The sequence below is a fragment of the Emys orbicularis genome, chromosome 21 (genome assembly GCF_028017835.1).
Source record: "Emys orbicularis isolate rEmyOrb1 chromosome 21, rEmyOrb1.hap1, whole genome shotgun sequence".
NCBI lineage: Eukaryota > Metazoa > Chordata > Testudines > Emydidae > Emys > Emys orbicularis.
Genome location: NC_088703.1, coordinates 8,326,031 through 8,350,869, shown reverse-complemented (window position 1 = coordinate 8,350,869; position 24,839 = coordinate 8,326,031). Strand labels below are relative to the sequence as shown.

The 24,839-nt window shown below is 51.0% G+C and overlaps 1 protein-coding gene across 1 annotated transcript in view; it reads right to left on the bottom strand.

Moving 5' to 3' along the window:
* LOC135892880 (deleted in malignant brain tumors 1 protein-like) overlaps positions 1 to 24,839 on the bottom strand; it is a 145,579-nt gene that overhangs the window by 72,525 nt on the left and 48,215 nt on the right. The window contains 3 exon segments of the mRNA XM_065420649.1: positions 3,584 to 3,913; positions 9,063 to 9,392; positions 19,837 to 20,166. Of these exon segments, the coding sequence (XP_065276721.1) occupies positions 3,584 to 3,913; positions 9,063 to 9,392; positions 19,837 to 20,166 (990 nt within the window).

Genomic DNA, 24,839 nt, shown 5'->3' with positions numbered 1-24,839 from the left:
GATTTGCCGCATTGACCACCAGAATCCCCGGTTGGGGGTGGGTGAAAAGGTGTTCGTACCCTTTCCGCGGAAAAAAATAGCTTCCCTCTACCCCTTTAGCAGTGGGTGGTATTGAGGCCAGAATCTGCCAGAGCATCCTAGTAGTGTTCTGGATCATTCTTATCAGGGGCAAGGGCACCCTAGATGGACCCCACAGGGCAAGGATGTCCACCATAGGGTCCAACTCCTCTGTAACCTCCTCTGCCTGGAGATTCAGGTTTAGGGCCACCCTCCTGAGAAGGTCCTGCTGTCCCCTAGTGTCTATCACAGGAAGGATAGTGGTGGTTCCTGCCACCGCCTCGTCCACTGAGGAGGAGGTCCATGGGACAGGGTCTTCCTGCCCTTCTGCCTCTCTGGAGGCTGGGTCGGGTCCCTTGGTCCCCCCTGTGACTGGAGGTAGCTCCAGTAAAACTGGTGGCACTAGTTCTGGCGCTGCGCCTAAGTGTGATGGCCCAGAGTCCCTGTCTCGTGTGGACTCCTCAGGAATCCTAGGGGTGTGGCGAGCCACCAAAGTTGCTGTGGGGGTGGGGAACAGGGTGCAGAAGCCATTGATGCGGCCCTGGAGCCCTGACCCTGGGCCTGATGCTAGGTCCAAGGAGTCCAAAAGGGCCATTGTACTGGGCCCTGCCACTGGGGTATCCAGCAGACTGTCGGTGCCCTGTCAATTAATCACGGTTAACTAACGCGATTAACTAAAAAAAAAAAACGTGATAAAAAAAATTAATAATGATTAATCGCACTTTTAAACAATAGAATATCAATTGCAATTTATTCAATATTTTGCATGTTTTTCTATGTTTTGAAATATATTGATTTCAATTACAACACACAATGCAATGTGTATAGTTCTCACTTTATATTATTACACTTAAAGTTGTTTTATCCGGAATGTTGGGGGAATGGGGTGTGCCAGTAAATGAAAAATGCTGGTTAACTAAGAGGGAGGGAGTTTGTGTGCGGGAGGGAGTGTGGGTCTGGGAGTTGGGGCGTGCAAAGGGGTGTGGAGTAAGGGCTCAGCAAGGACGTTTGGGTGTGGGAGGGGTCTCAAAGCAGGCAGTTGGGGCACGGTATCGAGTGCAGGGTGCCGGATCTGGGGCACTCACCTCGGGTGGCTCCCCACAAGAAGCAACTTGTCCCGGCTCCTCCTAGGTGGAGGCGCGGCAGGCAGCTTGGTGCACTATATCCACCTGCATGTGCCACCCCACAGCTCCCATTGGCCGTGGTTGTCAGCCAATGGGAGCTGTGCAGACGGCATGGGGAGGCAAAATGCAGAACCACCTGGCGCGCCTCTGCTTAGGAGTAGCCAGAGCCCAGGACAGGTCGCCGCTTACGGGGAGCCATCCAAGGTGAGCGACCCATGGATCTTACACCTTGCACCCCCTTCTGCGTACTAAGACCCCTCCCTAAGCCCGTGCTCCACACCCCCTCCTGCACCCCAGCACCCTGCCGGCACCACGCCAACCGGACTATAAACAGGCATTTCAATTAAGATCAGAAATACCAATTTATAGAGCTTTCCTGTTCATGAAGTGATGGAAAAAACAGCTTTTACTGTGTTTTGCTTTCATTTAACAAAATACGACTTGTTCTGTTTTGACTTATAATCACTTAAAATCTATCTTCATAGTTAATAACTCAGTTTGTTTGTTCAACCTGAAGCACTGTGTTTGGTTTGAAGCGTGTCAGAGACTCCCCTTGGAATAACAAGCCTGGTACATATAAATTTCTTTGTTAAATTGATGAACTCATATAAGCTTGCAGCGTCCAGCGTGCATAACTGGAGACTGCAAGAAGGAGGTACTTCGGGATGTGTCTGGGATCGGCAATATTGGCTAGTGTCATTCGGTTGCACAATCCAAGGAGCAGCTTACATGTCAGAGGCTGTGTGTGAACAGCCCAGGGGTGGGGGTTATCACAGCAGAGCGGGGAAAGGCTGGCTCCCACAGTCAAGGATTGGAGTGACCTAGCAGATCACCAGTCCAGATAACACCAGAGGGGAACGTCACAGAACCAATGTGAGATTTCTAAAGCTAGTTACAGCACTCGACCCAAGATTTAAGAATCTGAAGTACCTTTCAAAATCTGATAGGGACAAGGTGTGGAGCATGCTTCCAGAAGTCTTAAGAGAGCAACACTCCAATGTGGAAACTACAGAACCTGAACCATCAAAAAAGAAAATCAACCTTCCGCTGGTGGCATCTGACTCAGATGATGAAAAAGAACATTTCTCGGTCTACACTGCTTTGGATTGTTAGTGAGCAGAAGCCATCATCAGCATGGACACATGTTCTCTGGAATGGTCGTCGAAGCGTGAAGGGACATATGAATTTTTATCGAATCTGGCAGATAAATATTTTGCTACACCAGCTACAACAGTGCCATGTGAATGCCTGTTCTCACTTTCAGGTAACATTGTAAACAAGAAGCAAGCAGCATTATCTCCTGCAAAGGTAAACAAATTTCTCTGTCTGAGCAATTGGCAGAATGAGATGTAGGACTGAGTGGACTTGTAGGATCTAAAATATTACATTGTTTTATTTTTGATTATGGTTATTATTTGTAAATGATTCTAAATTTTTAAGTTCAACTTTCCTGATAAAGAGATTGCACTACAGTACTTGTATGAGGTGAACTGAAAATAATATTTGTTTTGTTTCTTTTTTACAGTGCAAATATGTGTAATCAAATATAAATATAAAGTGAGCACTGTACACTTTGTATTCTTTATTGTAATTAAAATCAATATATTTGAAAATGTAGAAAACATCTCAAAAAATTGAAATAAATAGTAATCTATTATTCTGTAAAGGTGCGATTAATTGTATAATTAATCATGATAAATTTTTTATCTCACAATTAATCACAATTATCTTTTTAATCACTTGACAGCCCTACTCCCCACCACTACCATGCAGCCACCCTGTGGGGTGGAACAGAGTAGATGAGAGACAGGCCACAGAAACTCATAAGCTGTGTAGGAGAGGAAGTGAGGAAGAACCCTGTCTCCACCCACACTATGGGGGATGTTACAAGTTTATGGGTAATTAGCTGACATGTAAATCACCCGGAGTGACATAGATAGGAACCCCAAACTTCATAAAGGGATCCTTGAGTGGCTGCAAGATACATTCAACCCCAAATCACACAAATGGGATCTACGGTTACCCAGCGCCCCATTGTGCTGTAGCTGGGAGGGTCTCTCACAAAGGCACACGTACTGCTCCCTGCAGCACAGACCCTAAGTGGTGTGCTGGGGCACTGGCCCAGCACTGACTTAGAGGGGACAGCACCCCCTACTGATCCCCTATCCCACTCCCTGGACCACAGCCATGTAGAACTGTGTGGAGCAATGGGGTCAGAACTGATACCATGGGAAGAGAGACAATTATTGTGAACCCAAAATGGCTCCTTTCAGTACAGGCCCTTAGCACCATGCTGGGGCACTGGGGTCAGCGCAGACTCAGACAGCAGAGCTGGGTCTGTGCTTAAAGCTTTCCGGCCTGATCAATGCACCACCCAAAGTGACGTGATGGATGCAAGTTACCTGAGCACACAACACCGGCATCTTCTCCGTGGGTACAGTTATTCTCTCCCCAAGCCTCAACCCTGCAATCGGAGAGGGCAATTTCTTTCCCTGTGCAGTTGATGTCATCTAGCCAGATACCATCTGACCCTCGCCCAAATCGAGCCCCTCCTGGAGCTGACAACGCCGTCCCACAGCCCAGCTGCCTGCATACGACTCCGGCATCCTGTAAATCCCAGTTCTCATCGCACACGGTTCCCCATCGATGGTTGTGAAGCACCTCGACTCTCCCAGCACAGTGACTCGGGCTGTTCACCAGTTGGAGCGGAGCCACTTCTGAGATGCCAGCGTCTGCAAACACCCAAGGGAATAAACACTCAGGGAGTTTCCTGTGCAACTGATCTCTCTTGTTGCTGGGGAACGTAGCGCCTCCCGCCGACGGATCTGACCAGTCTCTGCACACAGCCACTGCCTTTCAAAGGCTCCGCGCCACTGACTAGACTAATCAGGTGGTCAATGTTGAAGTTTGTCCACTCCCCTCCCAATCAGCTCTCTCCTAGTTAGGCTGTCACCTAATTAGGCAGGCTCGACTGCAGTCTGATTTACTGCTCCCACTAGAGCACTTAAAAAGATCACCCCCCGCACTGCTGGCAGGAACCTCCTTGGGAACAGATTTACAGCCTCACTCCTGGCACTGGTATTCGCTCCAGTGCAACAGTGTGCAGTGCTGCAGGGCAAACACTGTCATTAGCATCTTGGTGACTGGGAGCTGAACTCAGTCACCGGTGTCATTAGTGGTTGCCTTAGCCTAACATCAGCATCGAATGTACATGTGTTGGCTCCATAGCTCCCTGAAAACGTCACCCAGAGTCCATCCCCCTTAGAACTGCCTGGAGCGCAGGGACGCCTGGCAGGAACCTGCTGCGCACCAGGCTGACAATGGTTCCGACCAGTGCAGAGGCAATGCACACTTCCTACAAGCAGATCGGCTCCCTCCTGAAGCAAACACCTGCCCCTGCGGTTCCTGCTGACTTGCCATGACTGACTTGGCAATATCATTTTGAGGCAGCTATTTTTGCACTCCTCTCTAGTGCTGCCAGCCCAGTACCAGTCTCAGATGAATGATGACATAGCTGGGCTGACAGCTGGGTCCTCACAGAGGGGCAGCAACTCTGCGATACAGAGACTGGTGTGCTCATGGATATTCAGAAGTCCTAACTTGTATCTGCCCATTTACTACCTGGGACACAGATCCTGGATTAAGCTTAATGGACCCTTGACTGCACTGGCCAGAGGGACTGCTGCAATGCAGTAACGTGACTTAGCCTGATCTTCTCAGTGTGCCTGTGGGGCAGCAATACAGACAGTCACAAGTGGTGGAGCAGAGCCCTGTTAGAAGACTGGACCTCGAGGATGCACAGTCAGATGGCTGAACAAGCTAGAGGTCAGCAAGGTGGGAATGAGCTCTCCCCTGACAGCTAGTGACGAGCTGGAGAGGGGGAAAGGCTTCAGGACCAGAGGGTATTTTCAAGAACACACCCACTCTGACTAGGTGTCCAGCAGAAAGAGCTATGTTGGCTGGTTCTGGGTTACAATTCACTGTAGTACTTGAATGCAGGGGTAGTGAAATGTTGTTGCCCTGATTGTCTGAGTAAAGGGCAGCAGAACTGTATTTAGCCTGCCCGGACTGAGGGGGTCACCCACAACTGAACTGAACTCACTAACCAGGGGGCTCAGACACCAGACACCTATCAACAGTGAGAGGGAGTGGAGATGGGTGTTCCTTCTGAGGGGTGTGGGCTCTGTGTAAGAGGTCTAGGCATGGTTTAATCTGCCCCTCACCACTCTTCAAAGATCGAGTTAATGAATGCTCCATTGGCAGTCTTTTTGGTTTAAGTCAGTGGTCCACAACCTTTCAGTGTGGCGGGCAGCAGACGACTAGCCACCGAAATTCCGCCGAGGACCGCGGGCGCCAGATAAGCAGCTGCAGAAATGCCGCTGAGAAGCGGCAATGACATGGAGCATCGTCGCCGAAATGCCGCCAAGAAGCAGAGGCATTTTGGTGGCGATGCTTCTTGACATTGCTGCTTCTCGGCGGCATTTCAGTGGCTGCTTCTCGAGCGGCCATGCTCCTCGGCGGCGGGGCAGTCCCTTGTCAGTAGGCGGGCACACATTGATGCCCCGGCATGCGCCTTGGCAGCCGCAGGCACCGCATTGGGGACCACTGGTTTAAGTGATCACTAGAGCTGAAATCACCTGCTGTGAGACAGTGTTTCTGTCCAGCCTGCTTCAGCACTGAGGTTTTCGCACTAAGAGCTGACAGTCACTGAGGGCTGGGAGGAGGTTCAAGAGAGCGACGTGCAGAGGTCAAAGTAGAGCGGCTGGGGACAGCAGAAGGTAAGGGCCAGCAGAGTGGTGAGTAGCTTGCAGGGCAGCTGCCACCAAAGCAAGCACTCAGACAGCAGAGCGAACCAGGTGCTCTTCTCCCTGCCCTCATGGTGGGAGCTGAACTCACACAGGTGCACCTTTGAACTCTGGGTCTTCACTAACCAAGGACAACCACTGGGAGTGGGATGCAGTGGAGGGAGCAGGGAGGGGCACCATAAACAAACTTCTAGTTGCTGGACTCAAGAACCTGAGGAAAAGACATTGACCAACATACTCTGGGGTAGGTGTTTTGCTCATGGTTTCATGTTCACAAAATCCTGTTTGTGGGGTTTTCCCAAGTTAATGTCAGGGGCTTCCCTCCTTTCATTAAACATTTCAGAGTGGGAGCTGTGTTAGTCTGTATCAGCAAAAACAATGAGGAGTCCTTGTGGCATCTTAGAGAGTAACAAATTTATTTGAGCATAAGCTTTCGTGGGCTAAAACCCACTTTATCAGATGCATGGAGTGAAAAAGACATTAGGCAGTATATATATTACAGCACATGAAAAGATGGGAGTTGCCTGACCAAGTGGGGGGTCAGTGCTAACGAGGCCAATTCAATCAAGGGGGAAGTGGCCAATTCCCAACAGTTGAGAAGAAGGTGTGAGTATCAACAGAGAGAAAATTACTTTTTGTAGTGACCCAGCCACTCCCAGTTTTTATTCAGGCCTAATTTGTTGGTGTCCAGTTTGCAAATTAATTCCAGTTCTGCAGTTTCTCGTTGAAGTGTTTTTGAAGTTTTTTGTTGAAGAATGGCCACTTTTAAGTCTGTTATTGAGTGTCCAGGGAGATTGAAGTGCTCTTCTCATGGTCTTTGAATGTTACAATTCTTGATGTATGATTTTTGTCCATTTATTCTTTTGCGTAGAGACTGTAGAGTTTGGATAATGTACATGGCAGAGGGGCATTGCTGGGAATGGGCAACGTCCACACTGATTGAATTGGTCTCGTTAGCACTACAAAAAGTAATTTTCCCTCTGTTGATATTCACCACTTCTTGTCAACTGTTGGTAACTGGCCACTTCCACCTGGATTGAATTGGCCTCGTTACCACTAACCCCCGATTTGGCAACTCCCATCTTTTCATGTGCTGTAATATATATACTGCCTACTGTATTTTTCACTCCATGCATCTGATGAACTGGGTTTGAGCCCACGAAAGCTTATGCCCAAATAAATTTCTTAGTTTCTAAGGTGCCACAAGGACTCCTCGTTGTTTTTCTGTTTATTAAAAAGTTTCTTTTCTGCACTGAGACTCTGTGCTTGCAAAAGGGGAAGTTTTGCCTTGTAGCAGCATGCAGGGGATGGTGTGTAATTGTCCGCGGTAACTGGGTGGGTGCTCAAGCTAGATCTGTGTTATATTGCTGGAAAGAAACCCCTAGATATTGAATCTGGCCCTGCTCGCTTCCGACGCCACTGGCAGAAGGGTTACATAGATATTGACTTGTGACGTACACAAAAGAAGAAGACTCCCCCCACTGACATGGAGCCACTCTGGGGTAGGACACAGCAGCTGAGAAACAGAACAGTGAAATATGTAGGCTGTGTAGAACAGGAAGTGAGGAAGAATTGCACCTCCTGTGTCCAGCTCTTGGGAAAGTTACAAGTTCAGGACTAATTCCGTGAAATGCAAATACGCCAGAACACAGTCAATAGGAACCGGATTCTTGAGAAATAGGCCCCAGATTTTTAGGTTGAGTGAGCGGCTGCAGGCTCCGTTGACACCAAATCCAACCAGTGGAACCTGCAGTTACCCGGGTCCCCATTGTGCCGCAGAGTAGTCTGGCCCAGAGATAAATAGACACCAACTGGCAGAGGGCACAGGGATTCCTAGACTTATACGGGGATACCCTGGATGAGATATATGCACAATAGCTCACCAGAGGTGGCATGTGAGTTCTCTCAAGAGCCAGCAGCCTGCTGGTCGACCTAATGAGAGCAAAATATTTGTTTGGGATACAGCTGAAGAGAGATATAAAATGTAATATATGATACTCCAGAAGTGTTGAAGTGAAGCTTGTCACCTGCGCCATGGCATTCCTTAGGCTGAGCCAATCAGCACATAGAACAATGCACAGCTATGGAGACAGGCTATATTCACTGTCTGGGCCCAGTGGGGGCCTGAGAATTTACAAAGACAAAGGTCCCTGAGCACAAGTCTCCAAAGAGAGACCACTTCTGGGAAGAGACAATGGTCTGTACCTACAAAGAAAGAGGAGAGGGGACAAGAGCTCCCTTTCACCCAGGAGGCGACTGACAGCGTTTGTCTCAGGAACAAGAGGCACAGCCAAGGCTGGAGTGAAACCCTGGAAGGACTGTGGCGTGAGCATTGCTCTACCAGACAGAAAAGTATCTCGTTCAATGAGTCTAGGCTCTAATCAGAGTGATATGATTTTATTGGCCATGGAACCATTTCTTTCCAACCCTTCTCCTTGCTACCCCTCAAATCTCTACACTCTGTGAAATCACTTGTTGTTGGTGTGACTATGAAGGGATCTAGAGCTGTGTGCTGATTGGGGCAGAGATGGGAGGTGGAGCTGGTCACCTTGGGACCCTGTTCCTTTGGGAGCAGCAAATCTGTGACTGCTGCGAATGCCAATCGAGACAGGGACTGGGTGGTACAGGGAGACGCTCGGAGGGCTGAGGGATGAAGTGTGCCTATTGCCAACCTGGAAAGAGGTCACCCCCCTCTCCAAGGCCTAGAGGGCACGGCTTGTGTGGCCTCTGGCCGAGGGAGTCAGGGAGCTGCCTCCCCATCGGGCAAAGACAAGGCTTCCACGTGCTAGGGGCCCATGGCACTGCACAGGGGCATTAGGGCCAGCAAAACTACAAACAGAGAGCGTCCCCTACTGACACCCCTCTACTGCAGCACAGGCCCATGGAACCGCACAGGGGACCTAGGGTCAGCACAGACTGAGAAGAGAGCACTCCCTACTGGAACCGTCATGTTGCTCCCTGAAGCAGAGACCCCAAACACCATGCTGGAGTCAGCACTGGCTTTGAGGGGACAAGGTCCGCTAATGAGTTTCCCACCCTCCTCCCTACAACAGGCAGGGTGGTAGATGAAGGTTACCTGAGCACACAACACCGGCATCTTCTCCATGGGTACAGTTATTCTCTCCCCATGGCCAAGCCCTGCAATTGGAGAGGGCAACTTCTGTCCCTGTGCAGTTGACGTCAGCCAGCCAGATATGGTCAGATCCTCTCCCAAATCGAGCCCCTCCTGGGGCTGATAACGCCGTCCCACAGCCCAGCTGTCTGCACACGACTCCGGCATCCTGTAAGTCCCAGCTGTCATCACACACGGTTCCCCAGAGCTGGTTGTGAAGCACCTCGACCCTCCCAGCGCAGCGACTCGGGCCATTCACCAGGTGGAGCTGAGCCACTTCTGAGATGCCAGCCTCTGCAAACACCCAAGGGAGTAAACATTCATGGAGGTTCCTGTGCGTCCGATCACTAGTGATGCTGTGGAAAAAATGATTACCTACCTCTCGTAACTGTTCTTCTTTGAGATATGTTGCTCATGTCCTTTCCAATAGGTGTGCACACACTGCGTGCATGGTCGTTGTAAGTTTTTTTCCCTAGCGGTACCTGTCGGGTGGGCAGTGGAGACCCCTGGAGTGGGGCCTTCATGACAGTGTATATCGGTCACTGCCGACCCGCCACCTGTTCTGTTCCTTCTTGCCGGAATATTCTGACAGAGGGGAGGGAGGTGGGATTTGGAATGGACATGAGCAACACATCTCATAGAACAATAGTTTCAAGAGGTAGATAACCGTTTTTCTTCTTCAAGTGATTGCTCATGTGTATTCCAATAGGTGACTCCCAAGTAGTTTCCCTGGGGGAGGGGTCAGAGTTCACCTGGTTGAGGAATGCAGGACTGCCCTGCCAAAGGCTGCATTGTCCCTTGCCTATTTGCTAATGGCGTAGCGTGATGTGAAGGTGTGGATAGAGGACCATGTTACTGCTTTGCATATTTCCTGGATAGGGACCAGCGCCAGGAACGCTGCGGACAACGCCTGCGCTCTTGCGGAGTGCACCGTAAGAGAAGGGGCTGGAATTTTAGCCAGGTCGTAGCAAGTCCTGATACAGGACGTGATCCACGATAAAATATGCTGGGACGAGATCGGAAGCCCCTTCATCCTTTCTGCGATTGCAGTAAAGAGCTGTGGTGATTTACGAAATGGCTTTGTTTGCTACATGTAGAATGCTAGGGCACGCCTGACGTCCAAGAAACGTCCATGTGCTCTCTGTTACTGGCATGTGGCTTAGGGAAGAACACAGGTAAAATATGTCCTGGTTCATATGAAACTGGGAGACTACCTTTGGCAGAAATGCAGGGTGAGGGAGCAGCTGCACCTTCTCTTTATTTAAAGCCGTATAGGAGGGTTTGGAAGTCAGCACTCTGAGCTGGGATACCCTTCTGGCCGAGGTTATGGCCACCAGAAAGGCCACCTTCCAGGAAAGGCAGGACAGAGGGCAGGTCACCATGGGCTCGAAAGGGGGCCCCATGAGCGTGGACAGGACCAGGTTGAGGTCTATGTGGGGAAAGCCTCCGCCTCTGGAAAATCGAGTGTGTGATGTCTGGCCTGAAGGACCATTCCTGACGTTAAACGAGCAGCTGAGGTGATCAGCTAGCTCTTTTTGTGCTCCCGGAAGGTGCGACGCCTCTAGGTGTATTGACTGAGCCATGCAGAAGTCCCACAGCTCAAGGGCTTCCTAGCTCAGGGGAGAGGAACAAGCACTACCCTGTTTGTTTATATAGAACATCACGGCACCACCGACATACATGCGATCTGAAGGTGAGCCTGGAAAGTTTGGCATGCCAGACGAACCGCCCTCAGCTCCCATATATTGATGTGCAGCAATAGTTCTGCGTGGGACCATAGGCCTTGGATTCTGATATTGCCCAGGTGCGCTTCCCAACCGAGCGCCGAGGGGTCCATGACTAGCGATAGCGTAAGATGGGGTTTGGCAAAGGGTACTCCTGCTGCAACCACCAGTGGAGAGACTCGAGAATGCGAGTGGGGAGGGTAACTATCCGGTCCAGTGGGTCCCTGCCCAGCCTGTGTACCGTCGCCAAACATGCCTGGAGGGGGCGAAGGCGTAACTTGGTGTGCTGGGCCACGTATGTGCAGGCCGCCATATGCCCCAACAGTTTCATGCAATTTCTGGATGTGCTTGTGGGGAATCAGTGAAGGTTTTTGATAATGTCCGTGAGGTGCTTGGAAGCGCAGCTCGGGCAGGAACGTCCTGGCCTGTGTGGAGTCCATGAGAGCTCCTATGAATTCTATTCTCTGCGTTGGGGCTAGGGTGGATTTGGGCACATTCAAAATGAGTCCCAACCTGTGGAAGGTGGCCCGAGCCTGTGACACAAGCTCTGCAGCCTGTGCTTGCGACACGGCCATGATGAGCCAGTTGTCCAGGTACGGAAATACTTGCATCTGATGTTTGCGGAGGAAGGCTGCAACGACCGCCACACACTTTGTGAATACCCGGGGGCCGCCAAGAGCTCAAACGGGAGCACCCTGAACTGGTAGTGCTGGCCACTGACCACAAAATGAAGAAAACGTCTGTGGGCTGGATAATGGAGAAATGAAAATACTCATCTTTCAAGTCTAGGGTGGCATGCCAGTCCCCTGGATCCAGGGAAGGAATGATGGAGACTGGCGAGACCATGTGAAACTTCACTTTCCTCATGAATGTGTTGAGGTCTCGCAGATCCAGGATAGGTCAGATCCCACCCTTGGCCTTGGGGATGAGGAAATAGCGGGAGTAGAACCCCTTGCCCCTGAACTCCTGAGGAACCTCCTCCATTGCCCATAGAGCGAGAAGCGATTGCACCTCCTGCAAGCAGAGTTGTTTGTGAGAAGGGTCCCTGAAGAGGAACTGGGAAAGGGGGTGGGAGAGCGGGAGGGAACAGAATTGCATAGAATATCCCATCCGTACCATTCTCAGGACCCAGTGACCTGACGTGATCTTGGACCAAGCACAGAAGAAGCGGGAGAATGGATTCACAAAGGGGGAGTAAGGATCCATGTTTGATACTGATGCTCCATCCTCCGGCACATCTTCAAAAGTTTGGCTTCGGGCCTGGGTGCTGTTTAGCCGAACTCCGGCCTTGGCCTGAGGAGGAGTGTGGTGGATGCCTCCTGTTATTCCTGCCCCGTCTCCTGGACGAGTCTTGCCTCGGAAGCCCAGAGTAGAAATGAGATGGGGTCTGAGGCTTAAATGGCTTTCTTTGGGGTGCAGGGTGTGGATCCCCAAAGGCTTTAAAGTCACCTCTGAGTCCTTAAGGTTGTGCAGGCGAGAATCCGTATTTTGGGCAAACAGGCCTGAACGGTCAAAGAGGAGGTCCTGGATCGTATTCTGGACTTCAGGTGGTATCCACCATCCACCATCGGGTCCAACTCCTCTGTGACCTCCTCTGCCTGGAAATTCAGGTTTAGGTACACCCTCCTAAGAATGTCCTGATGTCCCCTGCTGTCCATCGCCAAAGGGTGATGGTGGTGCACGCCACGGCCTTGTCCAGTGAGGAGGAGGCCCATGGGAATGGGTCTTCTTGCCCTACTGGCTCTCTGGAGGCTGGGTCGGGTGCCTCTGTCCCTGCCTCCCCCATGACTGGATGTGGCTGCAGTACAACTAGTGGCAGTAAGGTCCCACCTGAGCATGATGGCCCAGAGTCCTTGTCTGATGCGGGGCTCTCAGGAGCCCTGGGTGTGTGACGAGCCACCAACGTTTCTGCGGGAGGTGTAGGGGGGTGGTCACCCCACTCCTGCCTGAAGGGGATAAAGCAGCCCTGGAGAAGGCTGCATTGGAGAAAGCTGGGCTGATTGGGAAAGCAGCCACAGCTGTGGTGAGCTTAATCAGGGCCCAGCTGGCCCTTGTAAGAGGGCTGGGGCCAGAAGCAGAAGAGAGACACACTCTATCTAGGGTGAAGCAGCACTGGGCAGTAGCAGAATTACCATGGAGACACTGGCTCCACGGAGCCGGGCCCACACTCCAGGGGGGCCCCGACCAGGCCCACTCTTCTCCGCCCCCAGCTCTCACCTCCTATGGTGTGCAGGGTGCTGTGTAGTTGTGGTGGGATGTCAGCGGGAGGCGTCTCTAGGCAGGGGGTGCTTGGCATAGTGATCTGTGGGAGAAGTCTCTGGGTGAGGGGGCACTGGAATAAGAGCAGGGCACAGAGCAGGGGGCAGTGTGGAAGGGGTACACTGGCAGTGCAGGGCTGGGCGGGCCAGTGTCCGTCTAGCAGTTTGGGGTTGGTAAATAGTGCCCTTGTGCTGGGCTGAGTGGGGCCACTCCTGCTGCGCTGCGTCTCATTGCCCCCAACCGGCCCCTCGCTCTGCAGACTGCACCCAATCACATTCCCTATTTCCCCAATGGGGGCCCACAATGATTTTTGGCGCCGGGTCCACAAAAGTTAATCCGGCCCTGGCACTGGGGAAGGGCAGAGGGAGCTGCGGAGCTCCATCCTAGCAAGGTCCCAGGCTGTAGGCCAAGCTAAGGGCCCACAAAAAGGTACTGGGGCTGCAGAGGGGCAGCCCAGATAAAGGCAGAGGCAGCAGGTCTAACCCCCTTGCCGATGATGGCTGGTTTACAGACTGCAGTCTGCCCCAGAGAGCAGGGGCTAGATGATGACTGGCAGTAGCCACTGAGTCAAGGTGGGGATAGGGGTTTGGGGTTCCCCTGGAAGGGGAGACCCAGAGTGAGGGGGCACTGCAGTGGGCAGAACCCCTGGGCAAAGGGCACTGGGGTCTGGGAGGGACACGGGGAGCAGCGGCAGGTGAGACCTTAGCCAGCAGAGGGCGCTCCGGAGCTGGAAAAGAGCTAATTCCCTGGACAACCAGCAGGAGAGGCCGCACCGCTGAGACGTCACCCCACCACAGGGAGGGAACGGGGTGCAGATGCCATCAATGTGGCCCTGGAGCCCTGACCCTGAGTCTGATGATAGGTGAAATGAGTGCAAAAGGGCCATTGTACTGGGCCCTGACATTGGAGGGGCCAGGAGACCGCCAGTGCCGATGAGTCCACAGCTCTGCGGTTCCGGGACCGGTGCCGGGAGCGGGAGCAGTACTGACTGCTTCGAGAGACAGAAGACGCAGCATCTGACTCAGGCTAGGTCTACACTACAGCGGGGGGTCGACCTAAGATACGCAACTTCAGCTACGTGAATAGCGTAGCTGAAGTGGCGTATTTTAGGTCGACTTACCTGGCTGTGAGGACGGCGGCAAGTCGACCGCTGCCGCGCCGCCGTCGACTCCGCTACCGCCTCTTGCCGCGGTGGATTTCCGGAGTCGACGGTAGAGCCATCAGGGATCAATTTTATCGCGTCTTCACTAGACGCGATAAGTCGATCCCCGATAGACCGATTGCTACCCGCCGATCCGGCGGGTAGTGAAGACGTGCCCTCAGACGAGTACTCTGTGCCTGACCACAGGAGGGCGGAGCCCGACAGTGCCGGGGAGCGGTACCGGGGTGATGGTGAGCGGTGCCGTAACATCATGGGCTTGCTGTAATGAAGAACCAGGGTGGAGCCGCCACCATTGCCACAAAGGGTGCCAGACCCATATGCGGCGCTCCCATAGATGCTGCAGCCGGTGCCATCGTCGGCGCCACTTATGGTACCTGAGCTTGCAGTGCCGGAGCTCACACCTGCGAGGCTGGGGACTGTGACATCATGGCAGTAAGGTCCCGCGCTACCTCGTAGGTGTCCGGCGTGGAGGGGAGGTCGAGCTCTTCCTCCAAGTCCTCCCGAGTCAGGGAGTCCACCAGTACTGGATTCAATGGGCTTCCATTTGGGGCTGGAGTCAACAGTGCTGAGTCTTGAGGTCCAGACCCTGGGTGTCCTCCTGCATGACGCACCCCGATGGAATCCTCTTGCGGCTTCTTGATGGGGGAACGACCCCTGTCTGCCTTCTCTTTCTTATGCAGCACCGGGGACTGTGAGCGGTGCCGCCTGGTAGCACTGGCTTTACGAACAGGTACTGGTGCTCCTTGGAGGAGGCCTTTCCGGGTGCCGGGACATCCCCCACCGAGGCCGGGGCATTACGCACCGATGATGCTGGTGCCATTTCCGGTGCCGGCTGGGGGTGGAGGGCTGACTCCATCAGGAGGAGCTTTCAATGATAGTCCCGCTCTCTCTTAGTCCTGGGTCTTAAGCTCCTGCAAATTGGACACTTGTCTGTCTGATACCATCTCCTAGGCACTTGAGACAAGGAGCGTGTGAATTGCCTGTGGGCATAGGTTTCGCACACTTCTAGTATGCCTTAAACTCCTGTGACCGAGGCATGCCCAGGTGCCTGGGGAAACTGGGGTGGGGGGAAAGCCCCTCAAAGTAAGCCCAACCTACTAGAAACTACTATATAACAAACTATTAGCTATCTACAACTAAAAAAAGGAAACCACTACGAAGGCACTTGCAAGTGCAGGAGATTGAGCTGCTCCAACGACCGTCACTGGTGGTAAGAAGGAACTGAGCAGGCAGCGGGTCGGCAGGGACCTATATACAACTCCATGAAGGCGCCACTCCAGGGGTCTCCACAGCCGACCCGATGGGTACCGCTAGGGAAAAACCTTACGATGATCATGCACGCAGCGCGCACACACCTATTGGAATGCACATGAGCAATGACTCAAAGAAGGACATAGTGCCTCCCACTGACAGGTCTGAACAGCCTCTGCAATATCTTGTTAGGGGTTCACTCCCTGTGAATTAATGTTAACTCAAAACAATAATAATGATTAAAAAAATTAATCACGATTAATCACAGTTTTAATCGCACTGTCAAACAATAGAATATCAATTGAAATTTATTAAATATTTTGGATGTTTTTCTATATTTTCAAATATATTGATTTTAGTTATGACACAGAATACAATGTGTACTGTTCTCACTTTACATTATTACAGTTAAAGTTGTTTTATCCAGCATGTTGGGAGAAAGGGGGGTGCTGGTAAATGAAAAATGCTGGTTAACTAAGAGGTAAGGGGGTTGGGTGCGGGAGGGAGTGAGGGGCTGGGGGTTGGGGCACGGGTTCTCGGAGGGAGTTTGGGTGCAGGAGGGGGTCCAGAGCAGGGAGTTGGGGCATGGTATCGGGTGCAGGGTGCCGGATCTAGGGCCACCTCAGGCAGCTCCGCGGAAGCAGCAACTCTTCCCGGCTGATCCTAGGCGGAGGCACGGCAGGCGGGTTGGTGGACTCCCTCCGCCCACAGCTCCCAGTGGCTGTGTTTCCCAGCCAATGGGAGCTGTGCAGCTGGCACGGGGAGCGGGAAGAATACAGAGCCACCTGACGCGTCTCCGCTTAGGAGTAGCCAGAGCCCGGGACAGGTCACCGCTTACGGGGAGCCATCCAACGTCAGAGGCCCTGGATCCAACACCCTGCACCTGCTCCCACATACCAAGATCCCTCCCACACCCAAAGTCCCTCCAAGAGCCTGCGCTCCAAACCTCCCTCTGTTCACCAGCACCCAGCCAGCCCCATGCCAACAGGATAATAAACCCGAATTTCAATGAAGATCAGAAATGCCAATTTATAGATCTTTCCTGTTGGTGAAGTGCTGGAAAAAACAGTTTTTACTATATTTTGGATTACAAATATTTGCACTGTAAAAATGGTAAAAGAAATTGTATTTTGCAATTCACCTCATACAAGTACTGTAGTGCAATCTCTTTATTGTGAAAGTGCAATTTACAGATGTAGATTATTATTTTTTGTTACATAACTGCACTCAAAAAAACCAACAATGGAAAACTTAGAGCCTAAACATCATCTCAGTCTTACTTCTCATTCAACCAATCGCTCAGACAAACAAGTTTGTTTACATTTAAGGGAGATAATACTGCCTGCTTCTTATTTGCAATGTCACCCAAAAGTGAGAAGAGGCGTTCGCATGGCACTTTTCTAGGTGGCACTGCAAGGTATTTATATGCCAGATATGCTAAACATTCACATGCCCCTACCTGCTTTGGCCACCATTCCAGATGACATGCTACCATGCTGATGATGCTCGTTAAAAATGCAATGTGTTAATTTAATTTGTGACTGAAATCCTTGGGGGAGAATTCCGTATCTCCTGCTATGTATTTTACCTGCATTCTGCCATATCTTTCATCTTACAGTAGACTTGGATGATGACTCAGCACATGTTGTACATTTTAAGAACACTTTCACTGTAAATTTCACAAAAACGCAAAGAAGGTACCTGTGACTCTCTGTACCTCGGAGAATCACCCAGCACCCCCATGTTAATTCTTATAAAATGATTGTGTGGTATCCAATAAAAAGTTTGTCATGTCGGCTGTCTTATGAAGGCTCATAATACACTGAGCTTTGTTGATATAGTGATGTTATAGTAATTGTTGTTGCAGTAATGTTATAGCAAAGTTACAGGTTATAATTTCATGTATAAAGTTATGAGGTTGAAAATGTATCTTCATGCTTTAAAATAAGCCCAGGCAAAAACTTTCTAAGAGCAGAAGGGCAGTTCACACCTCATCAAGGCATGTATGGGACAAATCCAGCCCAGCCTCACAGGAACAAAGAACGCTGGCCTAGGCAGCACCAAAAGTATCTGTTGGACTCCCCTTCCCTTGGTCAGTTTGGGACTGCAGTGAGGTAATGCTCACCTGACCCTGAAGAGGGTGGGGCAAAGCCAAGAGAGAAGAAAGAACATGAAGAGAAATGGAGAAATGTTTGCCATGCTCTTCCTCTCTCTTCCACCTACATCGACAGACACCACACCAAGGGGTTGAAGGGCTGATTAAAGAGAAAAGCCTGGCTGAAGAGCAACCAGCTAGCTGGTGGTAAGAAGTATCTAAGTTTCAAAGGCCACTAAAAGTATTAAGATAAGCTTAGAATCCGTTTTGCTTTTATTTCATTTGACAAAATCCGACTTGCTATGCTTTGACTTATAACCACTTAAAATCTATCTTCATAGTTAATAAATTAGTTTGTTTGTTCTACCTGAAGCAGTGTGTTTGGTTTAAAGAGTGTCAGAGACTCCCCTTGGGATAACAAGCCTGGTGCAAACCAATTTCTTTGTTAAATTGGCGAACTTACATAAGCTTGCAGCATCCAGTGGGGATAACTGGCCACTGCAAGACGGAGGTTTCTAGGGCTCTGTCTGGGACCGGCGATATTGGCTAGTGTCATTCAGTTGCACAATCCAAGGAGCAGCTTACATGTCAGAGGCTGTGTGTGAACAGCCCAGGAGTGGGGGTTCTCACAGCAGAGCAAGGTAAGGCTGGCTCCCAGAGTCAAGGATTGGAGTGACCTACCAGATAAGCGGTCCAGATAACACCAGAGGGGAACATTACAGTACCAATGTGAGATTTCTAAAGCTAGCTACAGCACTCGACCCAAGGTTTAAGAATCTGAAGTGCCTTTCAAAATCTGAGAGGGATGAGATGTGGCGCATGCTTTCAGAAGTCTTAAAAGAGCAACACTCCAATGTGGAAACTACAGAACCTGAACCACCAAAAAAGAAAATCAACTTTCCGCTGGTGGCATCTGACTCAGATGATGAAAATGAACATTTGTCGGTCTGCACTGCTTTGGATCGTTATCGGGCAGAAGCCATCATCAGCATGGACGCATGTTCCCTGGAATGGTAGTCGAAGCATGAAGGGACATATGAATTTTTACTGCATCTGGCACATAAATATTTTGCTACACCAGCTAAAACAGTGCCATGTGAATGCCTGTTCTCACTTTCAGGTAATATTGTTTACCTTTGCAGGAGATAATGCTGCTTGCATCTTGTTTATAAACTTGTCTGTCTGAGAGACTGGATGAACAAGCTGTAGGACTGAGTGGACTTGTAGGATCTAAAATTTTACATTGTTTTATCTTTGATTGTAGTTATTATTTGTAAATAATTCTACATTTCTAAACTCAACTTTCCTCATAAAGAGATTGCATTACAGTAATTGTATGAGGTGAACTGAAAATAATATTTGTTTTGTTTCTTGTTTACAGTGCAAATGTGTAATCAAAAATAAATATATAGTGAGCACTGTACAGTTTGAATTCTGTGTTGTATTTGAAATAAATATATCTGAAAATGTAGAAAACATCCCAAAAAATGAAATAAATGCTACTCTATTATTGTGTAAAGGTGCAATAAATTATGCAATTAATTATGATTATTTTTTTATCTCACAATTAATCACGATTAACTTTTTAATAACTTCACAGCCCTCCTCCCCACCACAACCATGCAGTCACCTGTAGCATGGAACAGGGTAGATGAGAGACAGGGCACAGAACTTCATAAGCTGTGTAGGAGAGGAAGTGAGGAACAACCCTGTTTCCTGTCACAATAGTGGGGCATATTACAACTTTATGGGTAATTAGCTGAGATGTAAATCACCCAGAGTGACATAGATAGGAACCCCAAACATCATAAAGGGATCCTTGAGTGGCTGCAGGATCAATTCAACCCCAAATCACACAAATGGGATCTACGGTTACCCAGCGCCCCATTGTGCTGTAGCCAGGAGGGTCTCTCACAGAGGAACACGTACTGCTCCCTGCAGCACAGACCCTAAGTGGTGTGCTGGGGCACTGGCCCAGCACTGACTTTGAGGGGACAGCACCCCCTCCTGATCCCCCATCCTGCTCCCTGGAGCAGAGGCATGTAGAACTGTGAGGGGAAATGGGGTCAGCACTGATACCATGGGAAGAAAGACACTTTCCAAAATGGCTCCTTACAGTACAGGCCCTTAGCATCATGCGGGGGCATTGGGGTCAGCGCTGACTCAGACAGGCGAGCTGGGTCTCCCCTGAAAGCTTCCCAGCCCCATCCCTGCACCACCCACAGTGACGTGATGGATGCAAGTTACCTGAGCACACAACACCGGCATCTTCTCTGTGGTTACAGTTACTGTCTCCCCAAGGCCGAGCCCTGCAATCGGAGAGGGCACCTTCTGTCCCTGTGCAGTTGACGTCATCCAGCCAGATACGGTCAGATCCTTGCCCAAATCGAGCCCCTCCTGGGGCTGATAACGCTGTCCCACAGCCCAGCTGCCTGCACACAACTCCGGCATCCTGTAAGTCCCAGCTGTCATCACACACGGTTCCCCACTTCTGGTTGTGAAGAACCTCGACCCTCCCAGCGCAGTGACTTGGGCTGTTCACCAGTCGGAGCTGAACCACTTCTGATATGCCAGCGTCTGCAAACACCCAAGGGAATAAACTCTCAGTGAGGTTCCTGTGCATCTGATCTCTCGTGTCTCTGGGGAACGTAGCGCCTCCCGCCGATGGATCTGACTGGTCTCTGCACACAGCCACTGCCTGTCAAGGGCTCCCCACCATTGACCAGGCTAATCACTTGAGCAATGCTGAAGTTTGTCCACTCCCCTCCCAGCTAGCTGTCACCTAGTTAGGATGTCACCTAATTAGGTAGACTGGAAGTCACTCTGACCTACTGCTCCCATTAGAGCACTTATAAAGATCACCCCCCACACTGCTGGCAGGAACCTCCTAGGGAGCAGATGTACACCCTCACTCCTGGCACTGGTATTCGCTGCAGTGCTGTGGGGCAGACGCTGGGATAAGCATCTTGTTGACTGGGAGCTGAGCACAGTCACCCGTGTCATTAGTGGTTGCCTTAGCCTGACATCAGCATCAAATTTACATGTGTTGGCTCCATAGCTCCCTGAAAACGTCAACCAGAGTCCATCCCCCTTAGAACTGCCTGGAGCGCAGGGATGCCTGGCAGGAACCTGCTGCGCACCAGGCTGACAATGGTTCCAATCAGTGCAGAGGCAATGCACACTTCCTACAAGCAGATCGGCCCCCTCCTGAAGCAAACACCTGCCCCTGCGGTTCCTGCTGACTTGCCACGACTGACTTGGCAACATTGCTTTGTGGCAGCCATTGCTGCACTCGTGTCTAGTGCTGCCAGCCCAGTACCAGTCTCAGATGAATGATGGCAGAGCTGGGCTGGATTTTCAGAAGCCCTAACTTGTATCTGCCCATTTACAACCTGGGATGCAGGTCCTGGGCTAGGTTTAATGGGCCCCTGACTGGACTGGACAGAGGAATTGCTACAATGCAGAAATTTGGCTTAGCCTGATCTTCTCAGTGTGCCTGTGGGGCAGCAATACAGGCAGTCACACGTGGTGGAGGAGAGCCCCGTTAGAAGACTGGACCTTGAGGATGCACAGTCAGATGGCTGAACAAGCTAGAGGTGAGCAAGGTGGGAATGAGCTCTCCCCTGATAGCGAGTGATGAGCTGCGGAAGGGGAAAGGCTTCAGGAGCAGATGGTATTTGCAAAACACAGCCACTCTGCCTAGGTATCCAGCAGACAGAGCTATGTTGGCTGATGCTGGGTTACAATCACTGTAGTACCTGAATGCAGGGGTAGTGAAATGTTGTTGTCCTGATTGTCTGAGTAAAGGGCAGCAGCAATGTGCTTAGCCTGCCCTGACTGATGGGGTCATCCACAACTGAACTGAACTCACTAACCAGGGGGCTCAGATGTAAACAGAGTCAGAATGGGCTCTACCCTGACATCTGGTGGTGAGAACTTCAGGGCAGACCCACCCTTGCCTAGCATGATGGACTGCTTGCCCAAATGGTCACTTTGGCTGCTGTGGGATCCCCAGTCTCTTCGTTATTGGGGTAGGAGTAATGAAGTGTTGTTATTCAGGTTATGTGAATCAAGGACAGTAGAACTGTACTTGGGGTTTTATGATGGAGGGGCTCACCCTCAACTGATTTGCACTCGCTAGGCAAGGGACATGGGTTCCAAAACCCAGTGAATTGAGAGAGGCTGGGATAGGCATGTATATCTGGTAGTGTGAGCCCCTTCTGATGGCCCTAAACACAGGGCCAGTGCTACCATTAAGGTGAACTAGGTGGTTGCCATGAGCGCCAAGATTTGGGGGTGCCAAAAAGCGGTGCCCCCAATTTCCCCCCCCCCACGGCAACTCCCCACCCCCCCGGCCCAGGGAGCCATGTGGCATCTCCCCACGCCAGCTCACCTCTGCTCCATCTCCTCACCAAGCATACCGCCCCCGCTCTAATTCTCCTTCCCTCCCAGGCTTGCAGCGCCAAACAGCTGATGGGCGCCGCAAGCCTGGGTGGCGGGAGAAGTGGAGCAGCAATGTCGTGCCCGGGGAGGGGGCGTAGCAGAGGTGAGCTGGGGTGGGGAGCTGCCGCACGGCTCCCTGGGCCGAGGTGGTGGGGAGCTGCCACGGGGGGGGTGCTTCAGGGCGGAGGGGGTGAGCTGCCGCAGGGCTCCCCACCCCAGCTCACCTCTGCTATGCCCCCTCCCCGAGCATGCCATCGCAGCTCCACTTCTCCCCGCCTCCCAGGCTAGCGGTGCCAATCAGCTGTTTGGCGCCGCAAGCCTGGGAGGGGAAGAAAATTAGAGCAGGAGCGGTGTGCTCGGGGAGGAGGCGGAGCAGAGGTGAGGTGGGGTGGGGAGCTGCCGCACAGCTCTCCGGGCCGGGGGGGCTGCTGCGGGGGGGCGCCTCAGAGCGGAGGGGGGGTGGGGAGCTTCTGCAGGGCTAGGGGGAGGCTGAGGGGATAAGAGCACATTATAAAAAATGTAAAAAAACAATGGGGGGCAGGGTCTGGCCAGGAGCTAGGGTGAGGGAGGGGACTCAGGGTTGGGGCAGGAGGTTGGGGATGTGGAGTGCTTACCTGGGCAGCTCCTGTTTGGTGTGAGGAGTGCAGAAGCTCCCATTGGGTGCTCAGGGTGGGGGTGGGGATGTGGAGGGGTGCAGGAGTTAGGGCATGGGGGGGCTGGGTATGTGTGGGGGTGCAGGAGTCAGGACAGGGTGCTGGGTGTGAGTGAGGGGGTGCAGGGGTCAGGGCAAATGGCTGGGTGTGTGGGCTCAGGTCATGGGGTACTCACGGCAGGGGGCTGGAGACATAGGTGCTGACTTTTGGTTTTGCTGGTGGGTGCCCTCCCTAGGCCCCACCACCACTCTGCTCCTCCCCTCCCTGCTCACCACTCGCTCCACTCTGCCATAAGAACATAAGAACATAAGAAAGGCCGTACTGGGTCAGACGAAAGGTCCATCTAGCCCAGTATCTGTCTACCGACAGTGGCCAATGCCAGGTGCCCCAGAGGGAGTGAACCTAACAGGCAATGATCAAGTGATCTCTCTCCTGCCATCCATCTCCATCCTCTGACGAACAGAGGCTAGGGACACCATTCTTACCCATCCTGGCTAATAGCCATTTATGGACTTAGCCACCATGAATTTATCCAGTCCCCTTTTAAACATTGTTATAGTCCTAGCCTTCACAACCTCCTCAGGTAAGGAGTTCCACAAGTTGACTGTGCGCTGCGTGAAGAAGAACTTCCTTTTATTTGTTTTAAACCTGCTGCCTATTAATTTCATTTGGTGACCCCTAGTTCTTGTATTATGGGAATAAGTAAATAACTTTTCCTTATCCACTTTCTCAACATCACTCATGATTTTATATACCTCTATCATGTCCCCCCTTAGTCTTCTCTTTTCCAAACTGAAGAGTCCTAGCCTCTTTAATCTTTCCTCATATGGGACCCTCTCTAAACCCTTAATCATTTTAGTTGCTCTTTTCTGAACCTTTTCTAGTGCTAGAATATCTTTTTTGAGGTGAGGAGACCACATCTGTACACGGTATAGATGCCCCCTCCTCCGAGCACCTCTGCCAGTTTGGGGGGAGGCTATTTTCAGCATATTTATACACAGAGAAAAATGGTGGGTGAGGTAATATATTTTATTGGACCAGCTTCTGTTGGCGAGAGAGACAAGCTTTTGAGCTTTCACAGAACTCTTCTTCAGGAAGAAGAACTCTATGAAAGCTCCAAAGCTTGTCTCTCTCTCACACCAACAAAAGTTGTTCCAATAAAAGATATTAACTCACCCACCTTGTTGCTCTAATTTCCTGGGAACAACAGGGCTACAACACAGCATACAAAAATGCAAGATTCACATGAACAGCACAGAGTGACCATCACACCAGGACACTATTTTCAGAATTCATCTTAGCATAATGTCAACATCACACCAAGGAAGTAGCACTACCATCACAATAAGATAAATATAGCCACATGTGCATGCCAACAATTCACAGTACACGCACACTGGGATCCACACAGCAGGATAGTAGTGTCCGTTTAGCTCTCAGCTTAGTGGGGATACACTCAGGGTTCAGCTAAACACAAGGGTACCTGCAAATAGCTGTACTAACAGCAGGATCTACACTGGCCCAAGAGGAGGAGTTGCAAGTCAGGGCACTAATTCCCAATCCCAGTGCAAGGCAATATGGGATCCAGGCACCAGGTCTTTAGTACCAGAATTTGTACTCCCAGGAGAGTGGGATGGAATTATAGAAGTTACAGGGGGAAAAGCCCTCTGTGATCATCCTGGCTCAGTCCATCGCCCTGCCAATGCAGGGCTGATCCTTACTGAATGTTTTGTCCAATCTCCTTTTAAAAGTCCCAAGCCTTGGAGTTTCTAGCTGTGACACTCTATATACCAGGGGTTCTCAGACTGGGGGTCAGGACCCCTCAGGGGGTCATGAGGTTATTACTTGGGAGGTCACAAGCTGTCAACCTCAAACCCCGCTTTGCCTCCAGCATTTATAATGGTGTTAAATATATAACAAGTGTTTTTAATTTATAAGGGGGAATCGCACTCAGAGGCTTGCTGTGTGAAAGGGGTCTCCAGCACAAAAGTCTGAGAGCCACTGCTCTATACCTCGGGGGAGCGGCGTGCTCCGCAGTGTGAGCCCCATAGTCATCATCTGTATATATTTTTTATATTTCATATAAAGCTTGCCATGTAAGGTATCATGGGAAAGCTGAAACCCACTGTTTTGTCAAAATAGGTATATCATTAA